Source organism: Sander lucioperca, chromosome 16 (assembly GCF_008315115.2).
Source record: "Sander lucioperca isolate FBNREF2018 chromosome 16, SLUC_FBN_1.2, whole genome shotgun sequence".
Taxonomy (NCBI): domain Eukaryota; kingdom Metazoa; phylum Chordata; class Actinopteri; order Perciformes; family Percidae; genus Sander; species Sander lucioperca.
Window position 1 is genome coordinate 4,535,899 of NC_050188.1, and position 25,523 is coordinate 4,561,421.

Consider the following 25,523-nt stretch of genomic DNA (forward strand, 5'->3'; position numbering starts at 1 on the left):
TGCAGAGATGTTGCTAACACGTATAGGCCCAACATTTTCTTCTGTGGCATGTACAAAACAATCTCAGCGACAAATACTTCAGATGGTTATACTGTATGTTAAGTGCATTTGATTCTTTCAAATTGACACTGTATACACAACAATATCATAAATGTGTAAAGGTTGCTGACTACTTTCGTAATGCTACTGAAAATATCTACAATAGAGTACAATTTGACGGAAAAAAATTAAGCCTTCAAAAAGCTCCCATTAAAGGCACTTAACAATTACTTTTTATTCATTATACACATGTATGTCACAACATCAGAAATGTACAGTATATCATTGATTTGAATGATAAGGCACCCCTGTACAGGCTGTGTAATGACAAATTTCAATGATAAGAATTATTACAATTAAATAATAATAATAAACTTAATTCATAGAGCACTTTCTTAAAGTTACAAAGTGCTTTTTAGAAATAGAAGTCGAAGATAGAAAGTCGCTAGATGACGTCATACGCTCATTAGCATATTTTTGACGTCATTACACACTCATTTGCATAAAGCCTAGTGGTTGTGTCAGCAACGTAGATATAAAGAAATAGAAATCTTTAGCCAAATAATCACAGATTCAATACAGCAATTTATTTTACCTTATAATTATTACTTAGGTAGCCTATCTTCGAAGTAAAAAAAGAAATTCTACAAAGGGAGGGAGGAAGATCGATAAAGAATTCTCAAAGAAGGCTGGTTTGCCCAGGGCCAGGCCAGCTCAGCGGCGTCTTTCTCCCGTCGCGTCCCGCTGTCTCTGGTACCTACACCGGCCCCGGCACCCTGTCCCTTCTCCCCTTCTACCTGCCTGCGCAGTGCTGCTGCACATTAAGAGAGAGGGGAGGAGGGGCTGCTCCTCAGTGAGTCACAGAACAGAAGAGAGAGGAGACTGTTTTGGCGGCCACAGGAGAGAAATACCTCGCGTGCCCACTGGAAAATAGTCAGATTTGTCGCTAGTCGCTTTTTTGAAAAAAAGTCGCTAAGGGGGTCTGAAAAGTTGCTAAATCTAGCAACAAAGTCGCTAAATTGGCAACACTGAAATCAATCAATCTATGAAATATGAGATTTAAATATTTTTGGTCAAAAGTGGGTGTGGGGGTGTGTTTGGAAATAAAGAAAAAAATGACTGTATTCTAAATCCGTCACATACAATTGACAGTACAAAGTAGCGGAAATTCAATCTGCATTTAACCCATCCTATGTATTAAGAGCAGTGGACAGCTACACATATAGCATCCTGTTAGGGTTGTGGGTTTCTGTTATATTTTTTATTATTTATAGGCTTTTGATGCCTTTTTGGAGTGTTGGAGTAGGCTATTTTGGATTTTCTTCTCTCTGTTTGGATTTGTGCGCATCAGGATTCATGTAATAGTAATAGTTCACCTGCACCAGCTCCTCATGTGTTGTGCATTTTGGGTCCAGAACTCCGTACCCCTGCCTAGGCATCTGGCCAGCCGTGAGACACATCCAGAGAGCAACTTGTGGTTCAGTGTCTTGCTCAGGGACACTACGACATGTGGCCGGAGGAGCCTGGGATCGAACCGCCAATCTTGTGGTTTGGGGGACTCAAGTCTTGAGCACTTCTAAAACCTTGGCTACGGCCCTGTGGTTAACATATAACTGTCACATTATAGTGAAATATGTTCTTTGAGGGTTCATTTTGAACTTGGCCTTGTCAAACTATTATTTAACAGCTGCAATCAGGCAAGCAAGATGCAAGTAGCTCTGTAGCGCCAGTAGTTTATGAGAATTTGGTCCTACCTGCCATTATGATGGAAAGTTACATTGAAGTGATATTTACAGCATAGTCAAACAGATCATAGTACTGAAGCGGTTTATGTAAAGCATGCTTGTGACAGGGCCTCTTCTCTCGTCTTGTCTGTTCACTCCCACACACATTGCAGTAGGGATTACACAAAGAAAAAGCAGTTTTGCTTTTATCTTGTAGACGGTCTGTCATGTTTATCTTGTAGATGGTCTGTCATGTCTGGGCACACAAAGACAGAAACTCTATGGATCTGTTAGGATTGTGTTTAAGGATTGGAATTCCTTAAAGGGTAACTTAGGTGTTTGTGTTTAAGTGACTGATGGGAACAACGCTCTTTGAAATCGGTATTATTAAGCAAGACCGCTGCAGTCGGCAGTCAGCGAAACAAGCTACAATGTGAGTTATGGGGCAATTGTTGAACAAAATTCACAAAAATGCTTGTTTTGCCATTGACAGGCTCAGATTATTATTATTCTTCTATATAGTGTCTGACAACATTGTGGAAAGGATTTGTAATGAGTTAAAGAGTAAGATTGGGGTGGTCGGTTAGCTCAGTTGGTAGAGCTGGCGCACATATGTAGAGGTTTGTTCCTTGACGCAGAGGTCCAGGTTTTGAGTCCAACCTGTGATGGTTTCCTGCATGTCTTCCCCCCTCTCTCTCCCCTTTCATATCTCAGCTTTCCTATCCAATAAAGGCAGAAATGCCCAAAAATAATCTTTAAAAAAAGAGTAAGATCCTTGTTTGAACAAAAACATCCACGAAATTGCGTTTGCTAATGCTTCATGTAAATAAACAGTAATTTTAACATTGTAAAAAAAACTCCATTCAAACTCGACAGAAACAAAATAAAATTATGAAAAGCCGGTTTGGGTCGTCTTTCCACTTTTTCCAACAATCACAACTCTAATTTTGGTTGAAATAAACACATAGTTTACCAATTTACATGTGAAAATATGTTGGCTCTATACACGCTAAAAGTATTGGTTTTTATAACAGAGTCTGGTGGGTTTAGCGCTAGCGATCTCAGAGCTGTTTCTGGTTAAACAAATATGTTTTAAAGTGCTCATATTATGCTCATTTTCAGGTTCATAATTGTATTTAGAGGTTATATCAGAATAGGTTTACATGGTTTAATTTTCAAAAAACACCATATATTTGTTGTACTGCACATTGCCGCAGCTCCTCTTTTCACCCTGTGTGTTGAGCTCTCTGTTTTAGCTACAGAGTGAGACATCTCACTTCTGTTCCATCTTTGTTGGAAGTAGCACATACGCAGTAGCTAGGTAAGGACTACTAGCCAGTCAGAAGCAGAGTATGAGGGCGTGCCATGCTAGCAGCTAGGTGAGCATTATAACGTGTGTTCCAAAGTGACCACGTTTGTCTCTGAAGTAAAGGCTGGACTACAATAGAGCTGTTTGGAGCAGTTTGTGAACAGTGTTTTCTGTTAGAGATGGTAAGTCCCTTTGGGGTGGACTTTGGGCTTTTTCACTTTGTAAACGTATAACATGCACAAAAAAGATATAGAACACAATAAAGGGAAAAAAAACAAAGCATAACATGAGGACTTTAATACTGTTGTTGACACTTAGAATAATAATCTGAGCCTTTCAGTGGCAAAATAAAGCACTTTTAGTGGACATAATTAACAATGCACATTTGCCCTATAGGATTACATTGCAGCCCGGTCTGCGGCAGCTGCTCACAGCGTTCTCGCTTTATATCCGACCAATTTCAAAGATTCTTGGTCCCATCAGTCACTTACACACAAAAACATAGGAAAATAGGTTGAAAACCCCCTAAATTACCCTTTAAATATGATCTTAAGTGAAGATAAGGAAAGTCGACAGACCAGAAGAGTTTATTTGACAATGTCTTGGAAATCATGACCAAAAAAAAAAAATGTTCTTCCAGCGTGAGGCGAAAAGAAAAATAAACACTGAAAGGCTGCAGAGGTTTGTTTGGTGATCATCCCGCTGCACATATGGGCTTGGCATCATCTGCCTCTAAACATTCGGATTTTGTGCTTGTCTGCCAATAGCAGAGTGACATTATATTCCTGATCTCCATCATGGACTCCCGTGTGTCGGAAAGCTCCGGCCAAATGGTTCTCCTCCCAGTAGTGGTGCCAGTTTCCATTCTGGTCTGCACCGAATCCAAACACACTGACCTGGAGCAGACGAGAAACAAGGTGATGTAAATTGTGGGGAGAGGAGATATGTAGTTCACTGAGCGCTTTCACACAAAACTTAGTGGTACTACAATAAACTGACTTTCTTCACTTGCAAAACTTATCTTTTAAATTGATGAATATCATATGTGTAATTTACAGAGGAGGATTAGGGCCACATGTGAACATTTTATTGGAGTTCTGAGAACTCAGAAAAAAGTGTGATTTTTCTCAGAATTCTAAGTTATGTTATTTTTCTCAGAATTCTGACTTTAAACTCCGAACTCAAGTACATTTTTCACATATGGCCCTAATTCATGGCTTGATTCAAACGGGATCAAAAAAGCAATTTGTCTCTCTCCATTCACTACCATATTTTTTTCTGAAATAAGGTCCCATTGGGCCCATTGGGAAGCAGAGGGACTTCACCTCTCTATTCATCTGTGGATTTTATTCAATGTTGAGTTCAGATTCAGTTCAGATTCCTTATTTTTTCAGTATTGTGAAAGTGCAATGTACAAAGTTATTCCATTTTACTGAGGAATTTCAGTAGCTCTCGTGTGTCAAGGTCCATCATGCGGTGGTTCAACTCACTTCATCACATATGTGGAGAGCGAGCATTAAGCTGAGGAAGCCAGTGGAAGGATACCGTCCATGACCTTCAAGCCAACACTCATAGACGTATTTGAAAAATGTTGGACTGTAAATCAACACCTGCAAAAGAGTCGTAGGATATATTTATTTTTTTACTCCTTTGTAATTTAGTGAAACAGTAGGAAAATATTTACAGTTACATAAATAATTTGTATTGAAAAAGACATTGAAATACAATATATATTGAAATTACAATTCTTTCACTTCGTTGTTAGAACACACATTACAAACAGGCCTGAAATACACACACTACTTTTTGGGCTTTTCCGCCTTTAATTTTGACAGGACAGCTCGATGAGAAAGGGGAGAGAGATGGGGAAGACATGCAGGAAATTGTCACAGGTCGGACTCGAACCCTGGACCTCTGCGTATATGTGCGCCTGCTCTACCCACTGAACCAACCCGGCCACTGCTGCACTACATTTCTTTGACAGCTTTAGTTACTTTGCAGATTTATATTATTATTCCGAGTTTTAAATCAACCCAGCATTACATCCAGTAACATAATATCATAAATAATTCTTTAATGCCATTCTGTATAATAAGTCCTTTTGTTACTTGAAGTACATCTTGATGCCAATACTTTTTGTACTTTTACTTAGTAAGTAACATTTTCAATGCTGGACTTTTACTTGTAACAGAGTATTTCTACACTGTAGTATTACTACTTTATCTTTGACTTAAATATGATACTGAATTCCCCCTTTATGAGAAGCTGTTTCCCAGAAACGCTCACGATAAATAATCCTCCTTATCTCCAGGAAAAGTGTGAGTGTGTATAAAGATCTAAGTATTTCTTCCACCACTGCTACGGCTGCTGCTGATGGTAAGTAGTATGCCACTGTTCCACTGCTGGTCTAGTGGCTTATGGCAGTAAAACACTGCATCATATTTCAGAAGCTCATCATGTTTTGCATGTAAAATCTTCATCTGAACAGTAAAAAAAGTACAATATCTGCCTTTGAAATGTAGTGGTATAAAGTATAAACAAGCATAAAAATGAGAATACTCAAAGTACAAGTACCTCAAAATTGTACAGTGCTTGAGTCAATGTATTTAGTTACTTTCCACCACAGGAATTAGCACTAAGAATCGGGCATGTGACACTAAAACAAGACGGGCCCACTGACGTCAGCATACAGAACATTAAGTGTTTTGGAATGATATGTTCAACAGTCACTTGCCAATGTAAGGTTAGAGTGTCCATATACTTATGGCAATGTCGTGTGTGCATGGATGTATATTCAGTTTTTATCCAAAGCTTGGATTTAATGGAACAAGGACGAGAATACATCAAGTTTTATTTAATAAAAAAATGTGTGAAATAAAACCTCCGTATGACTCACCTTATCTCTGTTTGCCTTTATCCTGGACATAACAGGTGCATACGTGCTGTAACAGAAGAACATTTTGTGCTTCAATTGCCTTGACAATCCCTGAAATTCTGTTTCAGCCGATGGCGATTTGTCCACAATCCCTATCACATCCACAATGTGTAAGCATCCATGAATTCAAATGTGTGTTAACATTGTTTAAATTATATTTGATTGACGCTTATTACATATGTGGGTTGTACTGTACATGGGTGCGTCAGACAGAGTTACGACACGCACGGAGATGAGAAGGGTATGTATGGACTTATCTAACTCTGGGGGATACGGTGAATAAGCTAAAGTCCCAATAAGTCGGCGTGTTCCTTTAAGTACTTTTAAGAAATAGTTTGTAAATGGTCAACCAACATTATCTGAATGGCTATTATGAAGTTGGAACTGATGATTATAATGCCTCGTTAATGGTTGATAAATACCTTGTTAAAGCATCTATAAACATTATTTAGATAGCTATAATCTGTGGATAAATTGTCAATGATCATCTCTTTTATAGATCACCATTACAAGATTGAATGGGGCCAAATGAGTGTTACTTGACCACTGCAACTTTGCAAATATTTGCATATTATTGTAATTAAGTGGGAATGTGTTTGTAAAACTGGATATTCTGATGTTTGGTATGCCACTTGCATTCAATATGTATTGCTCCACCTACCTGCCCAGACAGTACGTGCGGAAAATAGCATTTGTCTTACAAACCCGGTGTATCTCCCTTTGTTTTTAATCAACCTGTTCTTACTCCCCACTCGTAAAATACTGACACTTGGTCAGTGTCTCTCAGTGCCAGATACCGACCAAAAATCACCCTTTAGTGGCTGTATGGAACGCACCGGGCAGAGCAGCAGCTTGACCGCGGCACTGTAACGAGTAGTATGAAAGACCGAAATACGTAAGGTGGTTGGTTGGGGTGGTGGATGGGTCAAACAACACAGGACATTCACCCAGGAGAGTGGGGTTGGTGTCCCGTTTTTGTCCTGTGTCACTGAAACGTACATTTTGTAACGCCACCCTAGACAGGGTAAACCCAGTCCGATCTGCCGGTGATTTGATTTCGCCCTGCAGCTCAGGCTGGAAACCTGTACATTTTTCTATCCTGCTTCTGTTACAAATCTGCGGGGACCAATCACAAACTGGCTTATCCACCTGGCGCGCTATTTGCAGGTTTAACACGATGACGATAGAGAAGCGACGGCAAGCAGCTTTTTGTTTACCTTCAACATGGCGGCCACCGAAGCGCAGCAACCCGATGCCGCTGACACTGCTGTTTTAAAAGATTTCAAAGGCTAGTTTTCTCTGAAAACGGAACAGAAACTTCAAACAATTCCTACAAAAGAAGGTGGTGTTTGCCTTACTACTGACCGGCTTTAGTAAAAGCCTAATTTACCAGCTAGCCCTGCTGGTGGCCAAATGAATGGAGCTCAGCTCAAACCCCGTTGTTGCAAAGTACGTCACCCGGATCATTGGTCTGATTGGTTGAAGGACTATCCAATTGCGTACAACTGAGTCATTTGAACTATGCCCGTTGATCACACCTCTTGTGCAGTAGAAAATAAAAAGCAGACTCCCCAGACTAATGTTTATTCTAAAAAGATTGAGCTTGGTCTGGTGATAGCCAGACTAACGCCACACACCATCTTTATCTAAACCTAACTGTCCAGTTCTCGTGCCACATGTCAGTCCTGACCCAGAGTGTCAAAAAGTGACGCCAACAGTCAAAAACAAGCGTGTCTAAATATGACGCCAAAGGGCTAGACGCAAGTCCTGAGAGCGTCGAAAAATGACGCCAAGAGTCCCGAGCAATCGCGTCTAAATCTGCCGCTAAAGGGAGACTTTTTGCGTCAATAACAAACGCCAAAGGCAGCTGATCAAGTGCCGCTTTTTGACGCACTGGGAGTGAGAATGTATTGATTTTATTCAAGGTTAATGGTTAATTGTGCACTGTCCCGGTTTCAATAAAGTTACATCCATCATTAACTCTATTATAAGCAATAGTTGCAGATTTATAATAGTCATCCAAATAATGTTTACAGATAGTTTACAAAACAATTATTAACCATTGACAAAGTATTATATACTATTCTTTTATATTACACTAATTATTGTAAAAGCAAACATAAATTATAGCAGTTCTTATAATTAGTACACATTATAAATCATCATTTCATTGTTTGTTAACAGTAAAATAACTTTTAACTAAAGTTCAATTAACTATCAATTTATCATTTCAATCTCATTAAACTGAGGACATAAAAATTAAAATGAAATGTCTTTCCTTATTACAACTGAGGAAAGCTGATCAAATATAATAGGCAGATTGTGAAGTCCTCACAGTAACATACTGTACGTCTGCTCAGTGTCAGGTATTTGCATTTTCCATTGTTTGTCATTCCATTTTCAGAAAAAACTGCAAAGTTACAACACAAACATGGCAGAGGGCCTTTGAGTGCAGCTTCCGCGACCTGTTGCAATTTTCATATAGGCAAAACGTTTTTTTTTCCCTACAATTTTCATGAGCAAAAAGGAGCTACAAAACAATCACAGTGAGCTGAGAAAGTGTAAATTTAACGTCAATGTAAATTCGACACCACGCCTATGTGCAGACTTTGTTAGAACTGTAAACGGATGGCATACTAATGACTGAAATGAAAAGTAATGATTACCCTGTATGATACAATCCAGACAAATGTTTCCAATTAAAGTAAGGTTTATCAAGGCTATTGCCGCTGCAGCAATGTGTCTCATTAAAATTCAAGGATTACACAGACTGGTTTAATGTCGTTTGGATATGTGTGCTGTACAATATAACAGTCAAACCAGCTCCTCTCTTCTCATTTTTGCGATGAATGGATATGAAAAATGGCCTGACGTGCGTCTGTTGCATTATATGATTCACTACACTATACACCCTATGTTAAAAAAAGTACCGTACATCCTTCAACACACACAGGCGTGACATTTTTGCATAGTGCTTAAATTTCAAATGTGAGCCACAAACCCCTTCACACCTGTCCCTTCACACAATTATGTCCTTCCCCACAGCCCCATTCTATTTAACAAGACTAGAAAATGTAACAAAATAATTCCCAACACTCAGTTAAGATCTAATGGCTGTTTGGCTAATGCTGATATCACTGCCAGTAAAAGGGAAATGTAATGATGCAGAATGATTGCCTTGGCAGAGTTGGAAGACAACTGCACATTTATTGGAAACATTTGTTTGGATTTACCCGTCCTTCTACCGTCTAACATGTTGGCGTGTTAGAGTTACTGGCAGTGGCTTCATTTTGTTTTGGATGTGCAGTAATGAAGCTAATGATAACGGGTCATTGAGAATGTAGCAGCTGAAGGTGAAATTTACTGGAAGATTAATATTGAGTGATTATCCTTATTATGGCAATCTGACAAATAGCAATACTGAGTCAATACTGTTATGACAATCTGGTATTCGAATGGTGTGAATTGATTTGGGAGCACAACACATGCACAATGCATCCTAACACGTTCGTGGCTTTTACATTTCGAGGACAGTTAATGTTTTTTTTTTTATTGTGAAATGATGTGCTAAAGAAAGGCACCTCTGCTCTTTTTTTATATCCAAATAAGTATAAAAGCACATTTATATTTTTTTTCAATGATACCTTCTGGGAAAAGTAATTATAGAAAAAAGCCTCTTGTTTTGGATCTGTGACTGGCATAAAAAAATCCATCCATAATCCATGAAATACTGACAATCAAGTTAAGAGGGTAATATGTCTTAATGCATTACCGTGTCTTAGAGGAGCAGTGTGTAGGATTTAGAGGCATCTAGCGGTGAGGTTGCAGATTGAAACCAACTGATTACCCTTCCCCTCACCCCTCCCGTTCCAAACATGTAGGAGAACCTACGGTGGCCTTCAGGTAACGTAAAAATGTGAAAGGCTCCCTTTACAGCCAGTGTTTGGTTTGTCCTGTCTGGACTACTATAGAAACTCGCTCCCTATGTAGATATAAATGGATCATCTAAACTAATGAAATCAAAATTATTCTTAGTTGCAGGTGATTATGCACTGATGACAAAATAATTACGAATATTCATTTTCATTTCCGCCAATAGATCCCCCTACATCAGGGGTGTCGAACTCATTTTAGTTCATGGGCCATATAACCCTAATTTGATCTCAGGAGGGCCAGACCAGTAAACCTCCAGAAAGATCAGAAACTTTTATCTGCCACAGAGTTTCTTCTCAGCTTGATGTTGGCAAACGCAAGTTACTTCTGCTACGACAGTGTTTAAGGCCACTGTAGGAACAAAAATAATATTAGAGTGTAATATTCTGAGACAAAACTCTTCTAAAAATTTCTAAATAATTTCTATGATTAAAGTCGTACATTTTTGGAAGAAGACCTCGGATATTCTCTAATGCCGTTTTTCCATTACATGGTACCTGCTCGACTCGCCTCGACACACTGTGCGTCCGTTTTCCATTGCAGATTTTAGTACCGCCTCAGCGTGACCGTCGCTGTAAAAACCAAAATAATGAGCTGAAAGATGCTAAAAAGCTTCGTAGGGCTGAGAGAAAGTCTTTTATCCCTTCTGCAATTTGACTTTAAAATGGATAAAATCAATTTTTTTATTATTATTTATGTACTCTCTAGGGTGTAGGCCTATATGTAGGCTTGTGTGCTGTTATGTGTGTGTTGTCTGTAGTTGCTCTTAACTACTTGCGCCTTGTGGGATTAATAAAGTTGTTGAATTGAGAAACTGCAGTCGGGTGATAAGTCTTTGTGAGTTGTTCCCTAAGAGCAACACATTTCACATTACACACAGTCATTTGATCCATTCTTCATATACGATTGATTGATTAGTGCAGCTTTTACATTCAATAAGTACACTTACTATTTAATGGTGCCCGTGGTCAGGGCACTAATGATCCATTGCAGGTCCAGAATCTTGAAGGGGATCAGCACCAGAATGGTGGTGTTGTCCAGGTCTATGGCACTTTCTGGATACATGACATGATGTGTCGTTCTGCTGCCGACATCCTCCTCAAAACCATCGGTGGGTGCCTGGTTCATTCTGCGGTGACAAAGAAGCAGAGATTTTATGTTTCTGGGCTATTGCCATCTTTATCCTTTCCAGGACAGCTCAAATTCAGGTTTATTTCACCCACGTGTTCCAAAGATGGGAAACGTTTGGCTTTGTGTTCTACTAATCCCCACAAGAATCCACCCAAGTCAGCCAAGCCATATGGCACCGAGACATGCATAACCAGCCACAATCACCATTTTGAAAAATAAATATGTAAACATAAAGACATAGAAAGACAAAAAAAAAAAAACACTATTGGTCCCGCTTCAGCATGTTTTGGACATCCAAACAGCAATTCAGAACAATCCTGGTGTCCATTTAAAGCTCAACAATTACCACTTGGCAAGCTAGGCAAGGCGTCCCTATCATTATGTCCAACAACAGACACACTCAAGCTGGAGCAGTAATTGGCGGGAACATAGCTGGACAGTGGCAGTTGGTGTCGGTCAGTGGAAAGAAGTGACACAGAGAAGAGATATCATGAAGCTGACCTCCCACGTGACTAGCATCACCTGTATGGGCGCTCCGGTCTGAGCAATATCAGCCCCCTCATTACGGACTCTGAGATGACAGCTATATAACAACTTGACATTTTCAGCCTGAGCCTGTCAGGACTCAAAACAACCTCCTGCAAGAAGCACTTTGTGTCCAGTCTATCTTACAGCTGATGAGAAATGCTTTGCTATTTACTGCTGCAACATGTAAGATATAAGATTACGTATAAAATGTAGCCTCTTGGGTTAAAAATTGACCATGACCTTGCACATTTGGAAATAAATCTGTAGCCTGTTTACTGTAAAAGACAGTTTTGGGCAAATAAAATCAATGAAACTAATAGGGATGCACCAATTGTGAAATTCTGGGATGATACCAATGTTTAAAATAACAATTTGGCTGCTAGTTGATGTAGATGTTTTTTTTTTTTTTGTATTGATTTTTGATGTTGATTTTGTTATTATTTATTCCCCCTTTGTGCCAGGGAAACAAATAAATCTTCATTATAAAAAAATAACGGAACTTTTATAAAGTTATCCAGCATTTTGAATGCGCACAAATTCAATCATACAAATGCACACAACGTTTAATATAACCTTCTTTTAAATGAAATAACTGCTTTAAAAGCCTTCTTTTAGTGACCTTTTCAATGAGAAGATTTAACCAGTACTTACATAGCCCAACAAAAATACACATTATTTTTGTAAAACATGAATTAAATGGAATTAAATGTAAATGTAAAAGCGATTAGAAACAAAAATAGGGCTATCTTTCACCTCTTGTGTTTTTCATACAGAATACAATGTTCTTTCCGGGTTAGGGTCTGCGTAGTCTGGGTCGACGACGAGATCATTTACCGGATCATTTAATCGCCGGAAGATCCAGTGCCGGACGTCCCTCCCCTTGCAAAATTCCGTTTGTTTTGGGAAACAACAACAAACTTTAAGCTAGTAAGCTACACACTGAAATTTTTGACCGTGCAACAAGGCAGGCCTGCTTTGTTTTTTTTCGGGGAATGGATTTACAAAGAATCTGTTTAAGGCATTTCCTCTCTAACTGGGACGTTTTGGGAAACGATGGGTGGGAATTGCTGTGGACGAAGTACACACGGCGATACACTGGTGAGAGCAAATGACGTTTAACCATGTATCCAGCTAATTTAAATAGCTCACGTTACTGTATTTTGTGAACATTTAACTTTTAACATTTAATATTTGATGTGGCATTTTCTTTTGCAGGTTGCAAATGTTCCACTAAAACAATTTTCTTCCCGAGACTACTTTGCAGAGCCACCGTTAAAAATATGTAATCCAGTTGATGAACATTGATATGTTAACTAAATGAATCACCCTAATTAAAAATACAACATGTATTAAATAAGCCTTTAGGAACAGGAGACACAGAGACATGATGCTGTCTTTTAATGCAACAGCTAACTAATGCAATGCAACGAGCTGTGAAATGGTAGGAAGGCCAGTTAGTCCCAGAGGAGAAAAGTGTTGTGTCACCAGTAAATAAAGCTGCAGCACCAGATGTGTCTGTGGTTATTATCGACACAGCGCTGATTATTATGACACTGCATCGTTAGTTGTATCATTCTGGGGGAAAAGGTGCAGTACTTTACCGATAACGATGTGTCATTTTGCATTAACACATCTACAAAACTCTCAGCACAGACCGATTGGTCCATTTTACATCAGCGACGGAGGAGAAAGAGCAATTGGTATACTCTCCATTAACAAGTAATGTATAGTTTCTTCTGTCAACTGTTCAGGGAAGTAAAGCCAGGTTTTGACACTGCTGCATGTTGCTTTGTTGCTTTATATAGACTAAAACTGCAAGGTACGGAAGAAGAGAAGTATTGGCAAGAGGTGTTATGGTGCAATATCTCAATAGAAAGGAACCATTTTTGACAGGACTACAGTGGAGGATTTCTCTCTTAATGGCAGCTACAGCTTCTGGGAATTTAAGAATTACTCACCAAATTGATCCCTACCGCCCAGAGAAGATGAAAAAGGACGGCAGTGAGGGCAGAGGAACACCATGCCACATATCAAATAGTATAATGTGAAGAATTCATCACTTCTGCAGCACATTCAGAGCTATTCGGCTGTAACACATCATTACTTTATGTTAGTCATTGCAGGTAGCATTAGTTTTCCTTAGACTAGGCTTCAATGGAACTTTATAAAATGTTCTTCTTTCACACACAACAGGAAAACAACTATATACCTTATTTTCTTCTTCAATTGTCTTCGTCCGAAAATGACCAAACTATATCCTATTTGACATTTTACACAACAGCTGAAAAAGGTAAGGCACTTCTCTATTGTCCAGTGTTGTAGTCGAGTCAGCAACGTTTGAGTCTGAGTTGAGTCTCGAGTCCCTAGTGTTCGAGTCCGAGTCCTAGTCCTAGTCACCAAAGAAGAGTTGGAGTCAAGGCTGAGTCGAGTTACTCAAACATAGGTAATCTATGTTTGAGTCCGAGTTGAGTCACAAGTCCAGAGAATAGCGACTCGAGTTGGGACTCGAGTCCAGGACTTGAGCACTCCATCACTGCTTATTTCACATAAAAGAAGTCAGAAACTCCATCCAACTCCGAGTCCTATTTCATTAATGCTCGAGTCCAATTTAAAAAAATCCTCAAGTCCGAGTCCAAGACATCAGTGCGCCAGTCCAAGGCGAGTCACAAGTCCAGTGAATAGTGACTCGAATCGGACTTGAGTCCGAGTCCAGGACTCCACACTGCTATTGTCATTCATCGACAGTCTGTGAACATTTCTTGAACCTTTGAGCCATTTTTCATGTTACTCAAAAGCTCCTCTTGAGATCTGTAGAAGACTCTTGTCATTACTCACTGCAGGGGTCAATGCTACAATAATGTAAGGGACTGTAAAGGGCACTCAAGAAGGTTGTTAAGTGGATTCAATGGGCTGCTCCTTCACTTAATCTTGTGGGGGCGTGCAGTGTCAACTGTTCTAAAGAGGTGAATATTTCAGATTGGTCTAATCAATATTCAACTTCTGCTCTAACTCCCCTCTTGGCACTGGAAATGGGTACCAGATGGACTTGAAACAAACCGGGGCAGATGTATTGAGCCTTTGAAAAGCCCATCTCACTGACAAGATGGTTTGCTCACGCACAGGAAACCGAGGCTTTTTACCAGGAATGCACAAGCAGTCAGGAAACACAGAATGTGAAATGAAAAATGCTTTTAAAATATTTAAGTGTAATGATTAGGATCAACATTGTGCACTTATCAAACATAAGCTTATGTAAATATTTGAATGTGGCCCTCTGTAATAAAAGATCTGTAGAATTATAAAGCTAAGAGGGTCTGTCACAACCTTCCAGGGAAAGCATGACACCAGAGCAGATGGCTCATTCTCCGTAGAGGAGTGAAATTCAGAGTGGAGGTCCTTTTACTGATGACAGATATCTTGACAAGCAATTTGTAGCAGGGCTATGGAGGCTACAAGCATAAAGTGCCAGTACATTGAGCATCAATCAACTTCACTCAACGAAAGTGACTCTTAAAAGCTCAATTATACAAATAGGGGTATTTTAATTGTTTATTGCAGTTTAGTGTCATTCTTGCGTAACAGGCTGGCGTGGGCTTAATATTGCAGCACACCTGCCAGTGTGGATTATGGGCTGCTGAATTATTGGTCGATTATTATAGGCCTCAGTGCTTGGTTATTTACGGATAATATAAAACAGTGTTCAAATTACAGAGGAGTCCTGGGCTCCCCCGTGTTTAGCGGGGCATTTCGAAAAAAATGAAAAATGATCAACCATTATCTCATAGCAGGTCTAATGCTGTAGTGAATGTTTAAGAAATAATTAAAATCCAATTTAACGCCTATGTCCTGTCATCTGTAGTTTTTAATGTGTGCTGCCACTGCGAGCACTGATAACCTTACTGCTCCCAACCACACACCTTGTTAGCCACAAAAACTACATTTTTCAAGAGATACACCCTCCAGTAAGAATCATTACACGGTAGTAGTTGTGAAGAAACGGGTTCAAATTTCTCATTTCAACACAGCCTCTTCCCCTCCCTCCCCTCCTGAAGCTGCCCATGTGTCTGACACATTTTAATGACTGATATCACTCGCACCACGCAAGAGACACCTTCTGAATGCCACAGAGTAATTCCAACACTGATATAAAAATATGTAAGGGAAAGGTTGCCAATTTCTCAAGTAATGGAGATTCTACTCCCCGGGCTTGCAATGTGCTAGTTAGCTTAACATGTTGTTCGCTGGTTGTTGATGGCTAGCAGCAGCTAACAGCGTTGAGTGTGTGTGGGCAGGGTTGGGTCCAAAATTCCATACTAATTTAGCAATTTAGCTATTTAGCAGGCTAAAACAGTATGTGAGATTCTTTAGTATGTCCAAAACTTTAGTAAATAAACCAATTCTACGCAAAGAAAGAACTATGTGATTTAGGAGAAGTTGAGAATGAATCACATTTCCTTTTGTATTGTCCTTATTATGATGAGTTAAGAACACCCATCTTACATGAAATTTCTGTTCAAAATCCTGAAATGTTCTGGTGTAGCCTACTGATGATGACCAAATGGAGTAGTTGTTTAGATTTAATATATATAAGTTGGGGAATTTTGTTTCTAAAGCATGGCATTTGTTTAATTTATGTTGCTATTATGGTATCTGGTCCTTTGTCATAAATAATGGTGTCTTGTAAGCCCATTTGGGCTGGGCAAACGTTTTGTGTGCATGACACAATAATACAATTATTCATTCATTCATTCAGTACGTGAAATGAACAAATGAACGGCGCTGAGCAAACAAGGATGAGGAACTGGATATACTCTCATATTTCAACACTTTCAGTAACATTAGGTTGGAGACTTAATTTACCTCTTGGGCCAGAGACTAAAGATAATGACACCACCTAAACTAGCAGTGAGTCTGACCGGTGTTGAGATGTCGCTGCTAGTAACACTATATTGGTTTCCAAAGACACTAACAAAGAAACATAGTACAGGAAATAAGAAACGTCAGATAGGTCGGACCACCATGTTTAACTATATATCTTTAAATGTTACAGTAACGGCTGAATATGACAACAGAAATAAACAAGTAAGCCGATTTCACATTTCTCTGCAAATCAAATCAATGGCCATTCGTCTACCCGGAAGCAATTTTTATATTAGTGCGACGTCACGGCGATTCGGTCTATTGCATTCAGATTAAACTGCCTATTAAACCAATGGAGCCAGCCAATGTGGGTTAGCCTAAGCAGATACAATGTAGACATAAAGCCTGTTTAAGCAGCTGAGTATCTGATCTTTGCTTAGGTGAGAGTAGTCAAAGGCAGTTTAAAGGTTTGTTAGTCCTGGGTTAGAAAACGTCACATGGTCTCAGTGGGTTTATGGCGGCACAGCCCAAAACCTACTTGTTTTGACCTAATGTTAGGTCAACATTAGTACTGGGTTTCCATAGGAAATCTCACCCAACTTTTGGCACATTTCACCACTTTGATAAATGGCATTTCGCCATTTGCCGGAGATTTGAAAACATCTGCGAACTGGCTTGTCATCACATTCTCATATGATGGCAAAGTAGTGAATCGCTTTTGGTTTATGAAGCAATTGTTTGTTTTTTTCTTTTCTCTTTTGTATAAGGGGAGGACTATGAATAAGCCTTTTAGGCTTCTTCGTCTTCTGAACTGAAATCTATTGTAGGCTATGTACTTTATATCTTTGTGGAAATAAACTAAAGTTGTTGCAACTTGCCGAATGTTGCAGGGTGTACTTGATTAGTTAGCCTATTCATAGATAGATAGATAGATAGATACCATAGACCTCTGAAGCAACTCATAAAAGTCTGGTGTTGTTCCTGGCTGTTTCCACTAGTTGAAGAAAGTGGGATTAAGAATGAGGATGGGCCTGTTCCTTTACAGCCATCTATACCTAGCTACATCTGTGAAAAAAGTGACAAAAAATGGTGACAAGCGTGGATGAGATTGATGCAGTAATATTGACAGATGACACTGATTGGTTTATTGCTGTTACCCCCAAAACACACCTATGAATTAATGAAGACACTAAATACAACCCTTTTGAACCATGTGCCCGGCGCCAGGAGCTTCACGCCGTGCGCTTAAATTGTGAAAATAGGGCCCTCAATCTCTAAAATGTCGTTGATCAGACTAAAATATCAGATCTGTGCAGCTGTCTGAGAATTTCTTGTCTCTTTTTCTTCCTCTTGAAAAGTGAGAAAAGTGAGACTGTGATGCTGATAAAAGATTAACGGCATCTTTAATGTCAAGGCTGTTTGCCTGCCAGCAGACTGTTGGAAATTTTGTCTAATTATTATTCATATGTCCTCAAAATGTTCAAGCCAAGAACCATGGAATTCCACACCACAGCCCTTATGTGTCAAGGTGCAGCCAGATCACGCAGCATGTAATAGCCATCCAACATGTTAAAGGTCAGTGGTATTTTAGTACTGTCTCGTTTCTTCACATTCTCACCAGTTCGCCACTCTCCTTTGTAAGCCTGAGTGTGCGCAAATTTTCAAATGGCCTATGCAGTTCCAGCTGACTAATAATCATGATGAGTAATGAACACTATGTGTACATTTTTATCAGGTAGGTGAAGCAGTGGGGCCAGAATGAGGCAACAGCACCAGTTGAGATGAAGGCACAGAGTCTCAGGTGGGGTTTTAAAGCGTGAGGCTTTGTAATTAGCAGGGAAAACACTAAACTTGCAATTTGGCACTCAAGGTTGTTTTTACTCTGCCTGCTGGCTATAGACGGCTTGCAGTTGTCCTGAAACCACAGCTGACATCCACCCGGTTTCTAAGTGTGGACTGATTAAATACCAGCAGCCCTCTGTAGACCAAGAAACCTATGTCTTGTAGGTAAATAGCAGGATGTTGCAATCGATCCTTGATCTAATGGTGAAGAGTTAAGAGTAAACCCAATGCTGTTTCATTAAAAGGTTGAATGCATAGCTCCTTGCCAGACTGTCAAGTAAAATAGCCAACAAAAACGAATGTCCTTTACTGACTAGTCTGGATCAGCGGAAGTTAATTTCCAGGATAATTGCCTGACGTCCCTCCCCTTCCCGCTCTCTGTGTGTTGCCGTTCTTAAATTCCATTTGCTTCGGGAAACAACAACAAACTTAGCAACGCAAACTTAGCTTAACAAAGCTAGCAAGTTACACACTGAAAATGGCAAAAAGTTTTAAAGAAAAATTGGATCGTTCAACAAGGCAGGCCTGCTTGGTTCTTTCAGGGAATGATTGTGAAGATTTACGAAGAATATGTTTACGGCATTTACTCTCTAACTCAAGTTTTGGGACCGATTGGTGGGAATTGCTATGGACTCCTCATTGTGTACAAGTACATTATCTTGTGTATCTCATTAAAGAAGAGGTCCGTAGTTGTGAACGCACACAGTTTTTGCTCTCACCTTTGGTTTCATCTAAAAAAGTAGTGGCTCATGCAATATGGCTTAACTGGGGTTTTGGACTCACTTGTAGCTATGTAAGTACATTTATAATATTTGTTTGTTTGTTGTTTATTTGAATAGGGACAGATACAAAAAACATAGATTATTACAAAAAGAACAATCCGATGCCTGTATCACAGTGTTTATAGCCATGGCTAATTCGCAACACCTGTCCCTAGAAGGGCTAATTAAAAAAAAAAAAAAAAAAAAAAATATATATATATATATATATATATATATATATATATATATATATATATATATATATATAAAAAGAGGAATGAATGCCAAAGCTAAACATGTGAGGCCCAGTTAGGGTTGCAACGGTAGGAGATTTTCACGGTATGATAACCGTCTCAGAAAATATCAAAAGTTTCACATTATACGGTATTGCACTAATTATTATTAACAGTTACAGTGACCCTTAAAGGAATGAAAACAGAAGGGCTTTTATGGTTGAGCAAACACAGGAGCAGGATCTTTTCTCATTTTCTCCGCTACATGTGTGTGTGTGTAGCGCATGTTGACGAGTCTGACAGGCAGTCAAGGAGGAAAGGAGACGTAAATATACGATAATCATCAACTTTCATGCCATGATATTCTTTTTTTTTTGCCTTGTTCCAGACCTTTGAAACCACCCACTCCACCATCAGTTGACTGATTCGTCTCGGCATCGTGACATAGAGCAACGATCGATCCAACAAATGGGTACTAATGATTAGCCAATCAGAGTCCGAGGCACTACCGTTGTCAAGCTATGTCAAGCTGTGTTTACATGTCTTCTTAATATCGCCCGACATCGTAGTTTATTTTTACGTGGAAGGGACACACCGTTGCATCCACAATGCAATGACAAAAAGCTGCATGAAAATCAGCAGTTTCACTTTAAAACCAATATGCTAGCAATGCTACACCTCAATGTCATATAAGATGGCAGATAAATATTCACGCACATTCACACACCGATGGAACTGGAGCAATATCAGTATCTTGCCCAAGGACACTTCGACAAGTAAACTTCAGGGGCCAGGGATGGAACCCCCGACCTTCCGATTGGTAGACGTTTGCTTCCATGAGCCAGAGTCGCCTACTAGTGATCCCCCATGGAAATCACTTAGAGTAGAGGCAATGTCAGACTGAAGATAGAAACGGAGTGTAACAAGTTGACTATACTGTCTGATATCAAGCAATATTTTCGGAGCAATGGGCTCTTTGGAACAGTGGGCTTTTGTTTTCAGGATAACGGTTTGTTGGACTAATGGGCTTTCGGTCTAATGGGACAATTTTCAAATAATGGCCTGTCGGACCAATGGGCAGTCCCCGCCGTAGCGACGCAGCATGTGCCTCCTGAAGAATGTCACTTCACATCAGGGCTGTGGCAGCTGCCGAGACACCACGTGGAGATTGGGATTGGCTGCTTGGGCCTTCTCCAACAACTGTTAAATGCTGTTGCAGATTGTTGGTAGCAAAGACAACATCAAGCAGGTTGAAGAAAGGCGCAGTTATCTTCTCCTTTTCAGTAACACACATTTAATAAAGCTATTTCCACTGCAAACCTGCTCGCAGAGACTCTTCAGGAATAAATGAATGGAAACACATAGTAGTCTACCAGCAGTCAGACAAATTGTGTGGAATACCAATATGGCCTGATCACATAAGATGTGTCTCGTGAACAATAAATCAAAATTTACGGCATGGGTATAAACAACGAGACTTCTGTTAACCATTGGCATCAAGTATAAATCCAGCTTGTCTGTCTGCATGCTCCTCTACTTCACTATACCTGCCTGACTTTGCACACATTTAAAACCACTGCAATAAAAAAAAAAAAAATGAATGTCCTGCAGAAGGAGTCATTCACTGCCATACATTTTTTAAGGGTTTATATTATTTGATAGAGCAGCTGAAAAATGAGAGGAAATGGGGGGAAAGTGAGAGGAGATGACATTCAGCAAAGGGCCGCAAGTTGGATTCGAACCCGGGCCGCACATTCTAAAACTTATAAATGCACGCATTACATTTCACACTGTTGGAGAAAATAAAAATAATCTTTACCAGTACATCCATACAAGTAGCCAAGCTACATTTGAGACAATAGACTACATAAATGACATACAAATAAAAATGAAGGTGTGAGTCACCTGAAAATGCTCTGCAGTTAAAATTGGCAGTCATTTAAATTCATGTCACAAAATGGACATTTGATGGATGCTCTTGAATTTCTTACAGTGCCCCAGTGACACTCATTTGTAGCGTGGGTAGCCCAAGTGGCAATCAAGCCCTAGAACTCCATTGTTCTTTGTGTCAAAATAACAAAAAGGTTCCCTGAGCAAATGGACAGGATTGATTACAAAGTGGAAGGAGCACACGTGAAAACAAAGTCTTGATTGGATATTTTTCAGTAACGACGGATCTTTGAAAGCACTATTCTCGCTGTGCTATAATCATAACAATAGGAACAATAATGCAAAAACAAGCTTTCAATAGACGAGCACTGTTCACGCTTTAGGGGACTGAGTAGAAAGTACAAAGAGCAGCTCATTAGTCAGTAGAGGTTGATGATGGGTAAGAGGCACTTGTAAGGAGTGTCCTGGTCAGTCGTGAGCCCTCAGGAGCATATTTATATGGTAATAACAACGCTCTCACAGAGAAAGTAAAAAAAGTGTATTCTCTCAATCTTTTTACTGGTTTTAAAAGGTCATCATTACTAGTTACGGAGTCACATTTACAGCGAAATCCAGAAAGCTCCTAATAATAGAGTTGTGTGAAAATCACGGTTTTAAAGCCAATTTTGAAACAGGGATTTGGAGTCATAAATGTGACCTGCCTACCTATTACATCTGCTGGCTTTGCGATCCATCTTAATGAAGTTATTTGCAAGGGCTTACATCATAGTGTAGAATATAAGCTTGACTGATCCTCAATTCAGCAGAGTAAATATGAATGATGAGACAATCACACATCCAGCCTACTTGTTCTCAAATAAAGTATGCTGGCGTGCCACAGAGCGCACAGAAATACTGAGAGAATGTGACTGCATATGATCAGATGCCCTGTGTTCAAAAGAGATATGAGTGATTAAACAAGATTAATCCTCATTAGTCTGGATTTGGAGGGACCAGCGTTTCATAAAAAATGTATCCTAGACATTTGATAAAAATGTATTCTAGACAGAGTGCTGCCCTCAAGCATGTTGCCCGAGCTTTGTGAAATATGTATTCCACACCTAAATGTTCCACTGCTTGTTTTGGCGTAGCTAGGGTGACCTTTTGGCTTAGCACAATGGCTGCCAACCAAGCATGACTCCAAATGTGATTCTCAGGCCAGAATAAATAAAAAAAGAAAACTGCACATTTCAATAGCACGCTCTTGCAGGAAAGTATTCTGCTAATGGCAAAGAATAACTTGTCTCCTGCCATCCAATAATTGAATTGGTAGACAATGCCATGCTGCTGTCGCAGCGGGGACTGCTAAAGAAGATAAGTGCAGTAATGTGGCTTCATACTGAGGCAACATGTCACAGCAGGTTGACAAAGCCACGCTGTGATAAATTAAGAGCCACGCAAGAATACCGCGTGAAATTTGCTTTCGGATATTTAAGCGGCACTCCGGTTACTCTCTTAATAAGATCTTCGTGTCAGCCACATCATCACAAAGCCCATTTGCCATCAATCTTAACAGAGTCCTCTTTCACCTAGAAAATTGGTTCCCACTACTGTATGCAGTGTTAACTTGCCACCTGATTTTGATGTAAAATGTAGTTTTAACCCTTCCCTTGCCATTTTATTTGAATGTGCAAATTCTGAGTGTAAAATCAATTCACGGTGCCCTTTAAACTATGCCCTAGTGCCCTTTAAAATTCCCACAATGGAAACAGTTTGCAAGATTGAATGTTAACACTAGAAAATGGGGAAAGTACTTTCTGGAGGGCTCCCGAAGAAGCCATGTACTGTGAAGAGGCGCATACTAGGTCTTATTATTTTATCACGTATTTATATTTGGTTAACAGTTGTTAGTAGTTGTTACGGTTTTGTTATTATGTTATTGTATTGAATATTAGGGTTGTTATTTCATCTTGTTGAAATTTTTGTTTAAGGAAGTGGTTCTGACGAGTGGGGAGGTTCAGGGGGGGAGGGGATGTGTCCATGTTGTGACCATGTTGTTGGGTCTTTGTAAATTATAGAGCGTGTTCTTGACCTACTCTATCAGTAAAGTGTCCTGAGGTAGCATCTGTTATGATTTGACACTCAGGGGCGTCAGACTGGGGGGGGGGAAAGGGGACTGAGTACCCAGGGCCCTCATGTGAGGAGGGCCCAAAAAGATGCTAGAATGAAAAGCTGTGGATGCGGGGAGGGGCCCATAGAAAATGCCTTTCTACAGCGCCCAGAATTTTGTGCTACGCCCCTGTTGACACTGGACGTCGCTCTGCCGTTACATTCCCCCCTACTCATTTCCTGGTTCTCCTTCTCCATAAACAACATGACATCAAGGAGAGGGTTAACTTTTCCAGCTAGAGATTTCCCACTTTGGTCAGAAAACACAGGGGAGAGACTTTCTCCCACTATGCCGCTAGAGTCGGTACTCGCTCCGAAGGTAATCGCCGTCACTCTCCCATTCGCTCTACCACACACTCCCCACACACACACACGCCGACCCTGCTATTCTCTTAAAAAGTCGCACACACCAACGCACAAGTATCAACTTCAGGCCGCTATGGTGAAAGCTCTACGTGGAGCCTCCGCAGAAGTATAAATCAAGCTATACACGTCTAAATCAAGAGATTATTTTGGTGGTGCAGATTTTATTTTATTTTTTTACTAATCAGGAGGATACACTGTGTGATTCCATAAGAAGTTAGCTGAATAAGACTTTACTGTAAACATTTCACATTATTGGTTCTCAAAAGGTTAACTTATTATTCAGTTTGTCTCATTTTCATTCGGAAAAAAAGGCTGTCAATGAATATTTTTTATTATAGTTTTCCTAACTGAAATGAACACTATGAATGACTATGAATGAAATATCTATTTACATTGTTAAAATGCGCTTCTAATAGAGATGCAGGCAGACATGGAATTATTGCCACACAAGAGCAGTCACTCACATAGTTATTCCCTTTGTTGTTTTTGTCTGTTCCATCAAGTTGCATTATTTAATTCGAATTTGTTTCTGCTGTATTATTCATTCTATATTTGCACACAATTACAGTTTTTGTTATGCCCCTCACCTTTAAGTTGCACTTTCCATTACACTTAATTGATCACAATACGAGACAAGCGTCTACCGGGCCAGTTTTGTTTGTCGTTTGGTCCAAATTGTTGTTCTTTATCGTCACAGTGTGTCCTAGCTACAGGAGAGATGAAGTGCGATTCCACTATCTCTGTGTCTTCAACTCCTTACAGTTAGCTGTATTTCCACATTTGCTAGATAAAAGCATCGACTTTGTGTCCAAATGTTCTTTTTATCTGCAATCAAATACAAAGTGGATTTGGTTATGGTGTGTTCTTTTTTCCCTAAGTTTCCCTACTATAATGTGCAATGGCCTATCAATTAGTATGTACTCAAAGAACAAAAACCTAATCCACATCAATTTTTTTTATGATGACTTATTAGTGCTTCAAACAACATATCAATACAAAAAAAAAATCATTACTCAAAATCCATCAGGCTTATTTTTGTCAGGTGGATGTGCAAAGTCTCTTTTTATGACTTAAATCTATTTTGCCATTGCAATCTGCTGAGCAAACAAGAGGCTTTAGTCGATACGCCAATGCATTTAATATTCATAATGGTCTAAAAAGGAGGCTTTAGAGGATCTGGGAGGATTGCATTGTGGGTATTTGAAAGGCATTGGTTTTTAGTCTATGTTCACACTCACTGGACTGTGTTCCCGTATCATTTCTGAGCTGATATCCTATCAATGTCATTGATTTGATACGTGAATGAGTATTATGTGCGGTTGCTCATGATAAGAATCTTTAATCACCATTCTGCGCAGGAACAATTTTAGGATACTGGTTGAATTTGTATTTCTTATATAGGAAACGATAGCAGATTGTAACATTATTCAAAATTGTTCTATAATGTTCTAAGAGCAATTCAACGGAATTCCACTCCACTCTAACAGTGAAAACACACCAGGCGCGTAAGCGTCGCGTATAGCCTGCGAATCGTAGATACGTACCCATTCATACCGGTCACAAAGCGATCCTTCTCCTCTCAGCTCTCTCTCTCCAAAAGAAAGAGACAGTGAAAACTGTGGTAATTGTAACCTGCGGCTATACGCGACGGCTATACGCGACGGCTATAAGCTGCAGACACACAGACCAGACGGCCGACCCTCCGTAGAAAAGGCAGTTGGACTGATCAGTGTCCCCGAGTTGGTCAAAAAAGTGCCTCGGAACACACCAAAGCGACGAGATGTAATACGTCTCCATAACAGCAGCAGGCGCTAATTTGTATTG

At 39.7% G+C, this 25,523-nt stretch overlaps 1 protein-coding gene across 2 annotated transcripts in view; it reads right to left on the minus strand.

Annotated features, from left to right (window-relative positions):
* Nucleotides 1-3,347: 3,347 nt before the first annotated feature.
* LOC116041290 (CMP-N-acetylneuraminate-beta-galactosamide-alpha-2,3-sialyltransferase 1-like) overlaps nucleotides 3,348-25,523 on the minus strand; it is a 102,952-nt gene continuing 80,776 nt past the window's right edge. For both annotated transcript variants that reach the window (XM_031287185.2, XM_035993201.1), the window contains exons 5-8: nucleotides 10,890-11,069; nucleotides 5,969-6,014; nucleotides 4,563-4,682; nucleotides 3,348-3,968 (exon numbers count right to left, since the gene is read on the minus strand). In XM_031287185.2, the coding sequence (XP_031143045.1) occupies nucleotides 3,795-3,968; nucleotides 4,563-4,682; nucleotides 5,969-6,014; nucleotides 10,890-11,069 (520 nt within the window). In that variant the 3' untranslated portion in view covers nucleotides 3,348-3,794. The remainder of the gene's footprint in view (nucleotides 3,969-4,562; nucleotides 4,683-5,968; nucleotides 6,015-10,889; nucleotides 11,070-25,523) is intronic.